Source organism: Orcinus orca, chromosome 9 (assembly GCF_937001465.1).
Source record: "Orcinus orca chromosome 9, mOrcOrc1.1, whole genome shotgun sequence".
In the NCBI taxonomy this organism is placed as follows: domain Eukaryota; kingdom Metazoa; phylum Chordata; class Mammalia; order Artiodactyla; family Delphinidae; genus Orcinus; species Orcinus orca.
Window position 1 is genome coordinate 86,520,058 of NC_064567.1, and position 12,065 is coordinate 86,532,122.

The window sequence follows — 12,065 nt, forward strand, 5'->3', positions numbered from 1 at the left end:
ATATATCAAAAGTAGGTAAAATTTATTTATTTAATAAGTATCCCAGAAAAAATAAAATGTTGAACACATGGCTGCTTTAGATAATGCAATTGTCTTTCTCACATCAATGGAGGAAGTCTTGTGCAGTTTTCTAATCTTAGAGTAGGATCAGTGATTTCATGTCTTATATAAATTGATATGTTAAATTTGCATTTTTGATGCTGTAAAGGGTCTACTTAATTTCAGCTCGGCATGTTTATCGAATTATGGGTAAACTATAGATTTCCAAATCGAGAATCCTCTGTGATCAGTGACCATCATGTAGCCTTCTGCCTCTCCACTTAAGTAACCCTCCAGGTCTCTGGTTTAAGGACAAAGACTCCATATAAGTATTTCAAATATTAAATCACATTATTTTATGAATACTCACAGAATGTAATCATTTCAACAATTATTGCTATCTTCCACTGTGTGCGATGCTTACTTGCCAAACAATGTGACACTTTTCATCTATTCAGGATTTTAAGAACTGTTTATAAAAACAGGCTACTGAATAGATGCATGGGCATCAGAATGAATTCCAATTTCAGCAACCTAAATGACAGAACACAGGAATCTACTCAAACCCCATAGGACCAAGTGTAATAGCAGTAGTACACGGAGAGAGGGTAGAAAGACGGTAACACCAAGCTCATGGTTGGTTGCATATTTACATGATTTATTTCAATTCACCTAACTTCAAGCAAACACACAAATATCACTTCAGATTATTTTTTCTGAAATAATAAATGTCAAATACTTTTAAAACAGATATTTCAAAAAATAAGACCTGTAACTGTATAAAATGTAGACAGTCATGGGTTTCTTATGTCAGGATAGCTTACCAAATCCAAAAGCACTGGACCCTCTGATGCTCTGTGAAGCCTGAACACTTGTAGATGTGTATAGTCCTGTCACCAGTAAGCCATCAAAGAAGGTGCTTGTTGAAATTGTCACTGAAATACAGGGGAAAAAAAGAAACCTTAATTAATACAGGCAGAATAATGAGATACATTTCTGAAGTGTCAGACATTGTCAAAACAATCTTTACTCATTATTAACAAATTATTTTTATACTATCCCTACTCAGTATTTTCTTTATATTAGAAATTACAGAGGAGGAAAAAGAAAAAAACAAAAGCTCAGAACTCCAATGTCTGTAATTGCTGGTCCTAAATTTAGTACATCAGTCCCACCTTTCTGCATTCATTTACACTTTCCCTAGCTATGTGCAAAATCATTGGAAAATAATGTAGTACTGAATAGTCAGTTTCTCCACCTCCATCACCACCCGTGAAGGCAGTCAAAGGCATTGCTGGAGTTTTGGCACTGTGATGAAACACTCTTATTTATTTTAATATTCAATACTGTGGGAAACAATCTTACATCAGCTGAAAGCAGAATAGTAAGCTGCACTGCATTTCTTATTGTTACTCTATGTTTCATAGATGAGTCCCCCGGAGTCTTTCAACAAAAGCGGACTAATTTGCATGAAGACAGTCAGCCCTTCTCCCTTTGAGAACAGGAAAAGAAGACCACTACATGCTTTAACTTTTAGAACAAAGTCTACAAGAGGAGTCCAAATGGTTTTACAACCAGAAAATCAGGATGTTCCTGGGGAAAAAAGAGTCAAATTAAGTGTATCTTGTATACTACTCAGGTTTGGCTTATTAAAAAATTGTATCTTGCTCACCACCCTAAAAGTTGATCATAATTTCCTCCTTGACATAATAATTTTTTCTCCTGCATTGCCTTTATTACATCAAGATGAAGGCATTTGTAGGAAGCAGCCAGGAGAAGGTAACATTATTTTGGTAGTACACAGTACAAGGCTGTCATAAATGCTTGCCGGCAATAAGGAGAATGACCAGAGTGACATTAACTGTGATGAGAATGTTTAAATTAAACTCCAGGAAATCCAGTGAGTAGAGTGGAATGGTTTGAAACATCCATATTATAAAACATAAATAAGACACATGTATCAACAGAACAGCCTGACATCATGCTACCCCCAAAATGGCATTGGATGTTGGAATAAATCATCTCCGTATCCTTTAATAAGATAATAGCTAGTATTTTGAGTGCTGGCATATAAACCACATGAAAACCATTCAGCAGGGCACTGAGATAAGTAGTTTACATGTATTATCTCATTTCATTAACAAAACATCTCTATAAAGGGGGTACTGTTATCATTCTCAGGATACAAGTGAGGAATCTGTGACACAGAGCAATTAAGAACTTTGTCCAGGACCATGTGATGACATCGGAACCTTTTTGATGCTGTTTACCTGGCTTGTCTCCCATTTTCTCCCTGCCCTACACCTACCACCCCCCACCAAATCCCAAAGTGGCAAAGTGGCCGTGGCTAAATTTTTGTTTAATAACCTCTTTCCCACATTATTCACATGCATTATGAGTATTTGAAAAGCAAAATGAAAGCTACAGGAGTCAATATCACCGTTACTAGTGAGGAAGAGGGCCAAAGGCAGCCAGGAGGTGTCACCTTTGGCACCATGGGTGAAGCCCTAGGCCAGATAAGGGATGAGATCTGGTACTGGGCCCTCATCTACTGCTCCCTGTTCTCCAGCAAAACCACTTCACCTCTCAGAGTCTAAAGTTCCTCATCTGTAGAATAACACCCTAGTCGTTGGCCCCCTGTTTTGCTTACCCCAGATTCCCACAGATGGTTGTATTGCTGCCTTCATTCTTTGGTTCAGTGAGGTAAAAAGTGCTTAAACTGCTTCTGTGCCCCATCCAGGAGGTTTAGAATTAGGTTACTTCCTGTTAAGTTGCCTATACTAACCACTGAACTCAAGTGCTGTGTCTCAGATTGTCCTTCACAGCAAATCAGACCCAAGCTGCAGAGTCTTACTGTGGACCCACGGGACCTCGCTTTTACCTACTTCCTCTCAATCCACTCCACTCTACTCCAGCAAGATCGCACCAATCCCACGTTAATGCACAAATGCAGTCCCTGTGGACTCCTCTGCATGCCTTTATGCTTCTACTCTGGTTCCTATTTCCAAGATTCTGAAAAATGTAAGGGTTTTATGTGTTTGGGATTGAGGCAAAACTGAATTTGAGTCTCACCTCTTTCTACCTTTGTCCAGGGTGTGACCTTAGCGTGAGTCATGGACTCCCCATATACAAAAGGGAATCATAATACTATCAGGTCTACTGTAAGAAATAAAGACAAATACATATTATCTATCAATGTATCTAGATCCTTAACACACGATCATGCACACAGTAACAAATCAATAAAAGTCAAGTTACCTTTCCCTGCCCTTTTTCAGATCTGGAAGCCCTGCTTTGCTCCTCCCTTCCTGAGAACTGGGGTCCTGTACAGACCTCCTGGCATCTCCCTCGCCAGATGCCTGGGTATGTCCAATCATTGCACTACCCACATCTGAGTCCTACTGCCTGCCAGGATTCTCCATGTACCCTTCCCACCCACTACTTCATTTCCAACCACAGTCCACTCAAGTCTGAGCTGTGATCTCAAATGGGCCCAAGATAAATGAGCATCCCCAGCTTGTGATTAGTTTAACTGTCTTTCCAAAAGATACTCTTCAAGCATCTGTTCAATGCTAATTTAAAACAGACGCTAAACACTCTCGGAGAAGTGGCTGAGAAAGAAAAGAACCATGCATGGCAGCTCTCAATTTTTCTTCTACTCAGCTATTCAGCTCTGGCCTCAAACAGCTATGTCCCTCCCAGCAAAACATAAGCCCTGCCATGTCTACCATGACAATTGATAAATTCAATTTATTGGTGGTTTGCACATATCTAGGGAAGTTTCAATAGCTTAGAGATGTACATCTAGTAAGCTATCTGGGTGGCCTGTGACTCATTTGGAAACTGAGCATGGCCAAGGTCTACTGTGCCCCTTAGATATCCAGCCAGACTGTTAATCCTTTCCAGACCTCCCCTCTCACCTACCACCCAGTGCCTCTCCAGACCCAGAGGATGAAGCAAATTCTATCTTAACTCTTCCACACACCATAAGAGGAGCCTGCTTCAGATCAGTTCTCTTCTTTACTTAGATTCTTGGGTGCTGAAGCAGCAAGGTCTAGTGAAAACAGCCCATGAATAAGAGAACTGGACTTCATTCCCAATATTTGCTATGTCAGACTGAGCAAGGTTTTCTCTCTGCTTGGTTCTATTCCTAGTAGCGATGTGAGTACCTATTATTTGGTAACCTCAAGGGCAGGTGGGCTTAAATATGCGAGAAATCGTTTCTAAACATTAAATGACTTGAAAAAAAAAAAAGAAATTCGTAAGAAAAACACTTACTACTCTTAGAGACTCTTGGCTTTAAATACCTTCCATAAGCTGACTACTGTCAAATTTCTATCTCCAGTCCAGACCTCTTTATAAATATACTCCAGATATATATCAAGCTTCTGCTCAACACTCCCGCTTGGATGTCCACGAGACGTCTCAACTTCAACACGACCAAAACTGAACACCCACCCCACCCTGCAAACCTGCATCTCCTGCAGCCTTCTGCAACTCTGCTGATGGCAGCACCGTTGTTCCTGCTACTCAGGCCAAAAACCTCTACGTCAATTTTGGAATCACCTTCTCCCATACCCTGAATTCAGTCCATCAGTAAATCCTGCCGGCTCTGCCTTCTGATCATATCCAGAATCTGACCACTTACCACACTGTTCTGAGCTACCATCATCTCTCCCGTTGTTGCATTAGGCATCAATCTGGTCTTCCTGGTTCTATCCTCTCTCTACAGCCTAATCTCAGTGTAAGAGTCAGAGGAATTCTTTTTAGACATCCAATCATGTCACTCCCCTGCCTACAACTCTCCAATGCTCTCAAAGTCTTTACAGTGGCCAACAAGGTCCTATGTGATCTGCCTCCGTGCCATCTCTGTTCCCATTACCTTCTGCTTTCCTCCTGACTCACCCCACTCCAGGCACACTAGCCTCCTTGCTGTTATTCAGATATGCCAAGCCTTTGCACTAGCTCTTTCCTCTCTGCCTGGGACTCTCTTTCTGCAGAGATGTGAAGGGCCAATTCCCTCACCTCTTTCAAGTCAACTCAGATGTCACCCTCTCAATGAGGCCTGCCTTAACCACAGTATTTAAAATCACAAACAGCCCCCCAGTCCCCGGTCTCTGCAATATCCACATTTCCAATGCCCCATACTTTGTTCTAACTTCCCCACCCCCACTTTTTTCTATAATTATCACCTTCTAACACTGATATATTATACTGATATATTTACTTAAAGTATTTTTTGTTGATTATGTTTATTGTCAGTCTCAATCTGTAGAATGTAAACTCCATCAAAGCAGGTATCCTGAGTGTTTCTTTCAGTAATATATCTCAAGTACCTGAAACAATTCCTGACACTTTTGGGTGTTCGATAAATATGCATGGAAATATTTATTCATGAATAGCTCATTCATAGAAAAGTGAAGCCAGGTTGTCTTATCTTCAACTTGTTTCTAGAGGAAAAGTATGTTGTGAATCCCAGACTTTGTCAGTCAGATGAATCCCACTTGGAGAAGCCACATGGGAAAAAAAAAAAGAACAGAGAAAAGTTGGCTATTTCTATATTTAAAACATTTTCCAGAGTGCAAGACAGATCAATGCAGACAGAAACTGACTCAGAGACCAGCCAAAGACATTTGTTAAAATGGCAAGCCAACTTCAGTATACATACGTTCTCAGATACTGTATGTTTATAGACATCATCTAAAGAAAGAGTTCCCTGTTAAAAATGAATTGATTATCATCTATTTTTCTGCCTGCTGGAGTTGGGAATTTACTTTTCAGGGAAAAAATGAGATTTGCCTTTGGAAAAAGTCTCCACTCTTGACACTGTGGAGCAAGCATTCCCTTTCCTCCTCTACACAGATGTAATGCATAATCCATACGTGAACTGGTTGGTAATTGGTCTCTGTTTTCAAGAAAGAGGAAATGTTGCTCAGACTCTCACAGAATTAAAGAGATATCTTCTGGGCACCAGGTCCCTTTTACTCAAGAAGATAATCGGTCTAATTTCTGTATTTAAGAAACACCTGACACAGTTTTGATTCCCTGCTAGCTTGTAGGAAACGTCAGAATGTCTGCAGCCCACATGTTTATATCGACGAGAGCACTGGAGCAAATCCATGAGCAATCTGAGTAAGACAACAAAAACTTTACACCGAGGCACTTTGACTTTGAAACAATGTGAGGGACTTCCTTCTCTCTGCCCTATTCTCTCCCTTTCATCAAATGTTTCCTCTTATCTCTACCCGTAGCCCCCGGTTAGTCTGTCAGGGTTTCCTAAAAACACGCACAAACACAAAACTCCCCAGAAACAAATAATTATTTCCGACATCGAGGCTGCTCAGTGTGGTGCTCTGAAGCTCTCCTTACCTGTGTAATTCTGCATCATTAGCTTCTGCAGATTCGGTTTTCCTTTGGGGCCTCTTCCTTCATCTTACCTTCTGAGATTTTCCTGATTCCTTTCTACCAAGCGTCATAGGATCTCCAACCTGCACTGACTCTTACTCTACCTACATGCTGTATCTTGACTTCCCTTCTTCTAACTCCACTGGGACTCACCCTTCAAGCACTATTTTAGCTTCTCTACTCTTAGCTCATCACTTGCATCCACCAACTGCTGCCATCCAGGCAACTGGAATAAACTTCTTGAAAGTGGAAGAGTGATGTATGACAAATTAAAGGAAAAGTTTACTATACACAGCACTAATATGGCTACTGACAGACAATAAAATTGAAGCTCACATTTCTGAATGTAAAATTATCTTAATATGCATATGAACTAGAAAGAAAACTTACAATTTTCATGGTTATAATATTTGGCTCAAGTTGATTAAATATAGATACCTGTTGTCTACTATTTTAAATAAACTATACATGAATCATAGGATTGCATATGTGGTAGACAAAATAGATATACTAATTGCAGAATGTAAAATACATAGTACTAATTCAGATTACAGCGATTTTTGTAAGTTTCTGATACCCTGATTCAGAATGGTAGAGTCTCAACAGCATAATTTAAAATGTTCCAAAGCTAATGTCATTTAAAAACGTTCCCTTTAAAAATATTTGTATATGAAACTACCTTTTTGTAAATAGAAGTTATAGTTAAAATATGTATACTTGGGTACATTAGCATGGAGAACAATTGCACAAAATATTTATATTTGAACTGCCTTTAAGATAAATAACTGTTAGGAATACCTGTATCTAACTGATATTTAACTAGCCCAGTTGATAAGCAAACCCTTCATTTTCTTTCCAAGATTATCAGTCAAATGTTCTAACTAATATGCTAAGTAGGGAACAAATAATATTTTAGCAATTCACTTAAAAAGAAATGTATTATATGAATAATTGCTGAATCTAGGTAGGGGGTATACAGATGTTTGTTGTGCTAGTCTCCTTTGTTTCAGGAAAATTTCATATTAAAAAGTTGAGGGAAAGAAAGGAGCTTAGTATAAATACACTTATAAATGCACTTAGGATGAGCAAACTAACCCAAACAGTAAAAATGCACTGCAAGGGCTTCCCTGGTGGCGCAGTGGTTGAGAGTCCGCCTGCCGAAGCAGGGGACACGGGTTCGTGCCCCGGTCCGGGAAGATCCCACATGCTGCGGAGTGGCTGGGCCCGTGAGCCATGGCCACTGAGCCTGAGCATCCGGAGCCTGTGCTCCGCAACGGGAGAGGCCACAACAGTGAGAGGCCCACATACCACAAAAAACAAAACAAAACAAAACAAAAAAAAACAAAAAGCACTGCAAAGTACGTAATACATTCAGACTTTAAAAACTGTATACCTTCTATGAGCCAAGAGCTGTGTTAACACTGTAATTTGGGTTTTATTAAATAGAAAAGCAAAAAGAGATATTTGGAACTAGTTCCCTATTGACAAAATGTTTATAAACTCTATCTGATATCCTAACAACTCTAGTTATTTTATGCAAATTTATCGCCACCGTGGTACTGGAGCCACCAGTTACCCACTTCAGACAGCAACGGTTTATGTAAAAATCATCAAATAATAATGTAATGACTTTAAATAGGTAAACACTTACTTAAAGAATTCAGTCTGGGGCTTCCCTGGTGGCGCAGTGGTTGAGAGTCCGCCTGCTGATGCAGGGGACATGGGTTCGTGCCCGGGTCTGGGAGGATCCCACATGCCGCGGAGTGGCTGGGCCCGTGGGCCATGGCCGCTGAGCCTGCGCGTCCGGAGCCTGTGCTCCGCAACGGGAGAGGCCACAACAGTGAGAGGCCCGCGTACCGCAAAAAAAAAGAATTCAGTCTGCCTTATGATCTACTTCTTTCCATGGTTTTACAAATTTTCATGGTAAATTTATAAAATTCTTCCCCAGAAGACTTTTTTTTTCCTTAGAGTCAATTTTTCTATCTTTTATATTTTCACATTAAACTGCTGTATGGAGAACTAGCTACTTTAATTATAGAGAAAAAAAGCAATATATATATTATGGATTGCAAGTAGTATTCTGAACCTAGCAGTACATTTTAGGGAAGAAATAAAGCAAGTATATTATTACCTATGATCAGAAAGCAAATGTGTCTTATCAGATCACATAATTCCCTGTTCAACAAACATCTCTAGCTTCCTATCATTCACAGATTACAATCTTATATTCAGTGTGATTTCAAAGTCCTTCAGGTTGTGGCCATAACCAGTCTCTCCAGTCAATTTTCCCCATTTCAGCTGAAAACACCCTTTGATCCATTTAAACTAGAACATGTTCTTTACTTCCCTATCTCCTTCCTTCCTTCCTCCCTCCCTCCCTCCCTCCCTCCCTTCCTCCCTCCCTCCCTTCCTCCCTTCCTTCCTTCCTTTCTGGCTGTGTTGGGTCTTTGTTGCTGCGCATGGGCTTTCTCTAGTTGTAGCAAGTAGGGGCTACCCTTCGTTGTGGTGCACGGGCTTCTCGTTGCGGTGGCTTCTCTTGTTATGGAGCACGGGCTCTAGGCGCGCGGGCTTCAGTAGTTGTGGCATGCAGGCTCAGTAGTTGTGGCTCGCAGGCTCTAAAGCGCAGGCTCAGTAGTTGTGGCACACGGGCTTAGTTGCTCCGCGGCATTTGGGATCTTCCCGGACCAGGGCTCGATCCCGTGTCCCCTGCATTGGCATGTGGATTCTTAACCACCGCACCACCAGGGAAGCCCTCCTTGCCTTTCTTTAAAGGGTACCTTCACCTAGAATGACTTCCCTTGTTTCCTTTTGTTAAAATCCTACCCATTCCTCAGGCACAGGCTCAAATGCCATCTCTCTCATGAAGTCTCTTCTGACCTCTTAGGGAAAGCTCCCTCTCTCCCCTCCGTGACCCCATAGCTCTCAAAAATATGGAATACTTGACACATTCCACCTTCCACAGAGCCTGGCCCACAGGAAGAGCTCAATCAAAGCTTGTTAAATTCAGGGCTTCCCTGGTGGCGCAGTGGTTGAGAGTCCACCTGTCGATGCAGGGGACGTGGGTTCATGCCCCGGTCTGGGAAGATCCCACATGCCGCGGAGCAGCTGGGCCCGTGAGCCATGGCCAATGAGCCTGCGCATCCGGAGCCTGTGCTCCGCAATGGGAGAGGCCACAACAGTGAGAGGCCCGTGTACCGCAAAAAAAAAAAAAAAAAAAAAAAGCTTGTTAAATTCAACCACACAGTATCCAAAAGAAACAAAAATACTTATTTGAAAAGATACATGCACCCTAATGTTCCTAGCAGCATTATTTATAATCGCCAAGACATGGAGACAACCTAAGTGACCACTGACAGATGAATGGATAAAGAAGCTGTGGTATATATATACAATGGAATACTACTCAGCCATAAAAAAGAATGAAATTTTGCCATTTGCAGCAACATAGATGGACTTAGAGGGCATTATGTTAAGTGAAATAAGTCAGACAGAGAAAGATAAATACTGTATGATATCACTTATATGTGGAATCTAAAAAAATACAACAAACTAGTAAATATAACATAAAAGAAGCAGACTCACAGATATACAGAACAAACTGGTGGTTACCAGTGGGGGAGGGGGAGGGGCAATATAGGGATGGGGAGTGGAAGGTACAAACTACTGGGTGTAAGTTAGGCTCAAGGATGTATTATACAACAGGAAAATATAGCTGATATTTTGTAATAACTGTAAATGGAAAGTAACCTTTAAAAATTGTATAAAAATTTAAATAAATAATTTTTAGAAATTCAACCATACAGAAATATTTGTTACAACATAAAATAACATAAAAATAAAATATCACTGAGAATATAGTATAGCCAATGTAACTAAAAGTGTAAAATCTCTATCTCTTCTACTGAAAAAAGGGACCAGTGTTATTCATTGAGGAAAGTGAAAATAGAGGTTTCTCCTGAATGGAAACAAAAATAAAAATTAATGCAGTATTTTTACTGTAGTGCTCAAAAATCAGAAATATCTAGGAAAATTTTTGTTGAATTTTACATTTAACCGTAAGAGTGATTCTTTTGCATATATGTACTTTGTGTGTGAATATATATGTGTGTGTATATATATATATATATATAATTTTATGTACATACCAAATTAATCTGATAATTTTGTCACTAAGACACCCTTATCCTCACTGTGAAGCTACTCTGCTATTTCCTCAAATAAAAAATAAGAAGGGATCAAAAGGCTGAGGAGGTTGTACATATCTCTCCCACATCTGTGTTAAATTGGCAATGAGCTTAGCACTGGGAGTCTATGAATATGGATTGCTGGGTTGTGACAGCTCAATGAAAACATGAGGTAGCCTTACAATTCAATTCTTATCAGTGGCTCAAAGAGTACCTCTGTCTTGAAATGACTAATTACAGAGTCAGTTATTATCTATTACAGCTTCTATTAACTGTTCCCAACAAGACCCTAATATCATTCTTCCAGAAAATCACTGTAAGATGAAAGTCTGGAAGAAGATAAATTTAGACATTTAATGCTGTTTGCATTTCATCCTAAAGCTTCTGGCTTACAAATACTCTATGGGCAATTAAATTTTGATCACTTCAAGCATATTCCATTACTACTTTATACAAAAGACCTTTAATATGCGCAGAAAAGAAACATATTTTATAATAATTGAAATGATGTTTCAAGACGACAAACATAGGAGGACAGCAACTTGCAAAAATGTTGAAATTAAGTATTAGTGATGATGCACCTATTGCAAAGAGTTTCCATTTCTTATTTTTATATATTTTGAAAATGAAAAGCACCAGAACTAATACTGTCAATATTAAAAAAAAATGTTGCCACATTTTGCCTTATGAACAGAAACTCATTTGCCTTTGAATACAGAACAGATTAAAGAGCCTGAGGAACAAACATAGTACTCTAAAAATGAAATCAACTGAGTTTATTTGCCACAAAATTTCATCAACAAGGTGTGTTCAACTACTGACTCTTCCTTAAAGTGCCACTAGCCCTGGTACCAAATAGAGACCATCTAAAAATACATTATAATTTACATTCAAAATCTCTATAAGAACACAATCCTCGAACTACTTCTCATTACATATATTAATTCCATTATGACATGGTTTTATGTGGTTTTCAAATGTTAAGCCAGCCATTTCAATAACATCCCCAAACCAACAATAGCTGAGAAAAAAAATCCCAGTAAATATGTAAAAGAAATGACTGGAGGTCAGGATTCACTGAGGGAGTGCATGAATCAGTAGCAGTGAACTAAACACACAGATCTTAAATAATGAGACCACAAACAAATAGACTCCAGTTAGCCCTCTGTGAGGGGTAGAGAGAGATCACCCATGCCTTACCTATGTGCCCTAACAGCTACTCAAAAGAGGCATGATGAGGAAGGATATGGCTGCCCACCTAGTGTCAGTCTCTAGAGAAGCAATGCTAAATGAACCTCACTCACCCTTTCCTGCTTCCCTAAGTCTCTACTAGATGGCTGACCTAGCGCACCTCTAAGAGCATTTTACCCTCAGATTTAAGTCACCTCCATCCTCATCATCAACATCCTCATCATCACAGCTAAACAATATTTGAGC

At 39.7% G+C, this 12,065-nt stretch overlaps 2 protein-coding genes across 2 annotated transcripts in view; both read right to left on the reverse strand.

Moving 5' to 3' along the window:
* Positions 1–12,065, reverse strand: part of RELN (reelin) — a 509,830-nt gene that overhangs the window by 440,742 nt on the left and 57,023 nt on the right. The window contains exon 2 of the mRNA XM_004263378.2: positions 864–974. Coding sequence (XP_004263426.2) covers positions 864–974 — 111 coding nt within the window. The remainder of the gene's footprint in view (positions 1–863; positions 975–12,065) is intronic.
* LOC117203713 (uncharacterized) overlaps positions 1–12,065 on the reverse strand; it is a 1,186,790-nt gene that overhangs the window by 215,986 nt on the left and 958,739 nt on the right. The gene's annotated exons all lie outside the window — the stretch shown is intronic.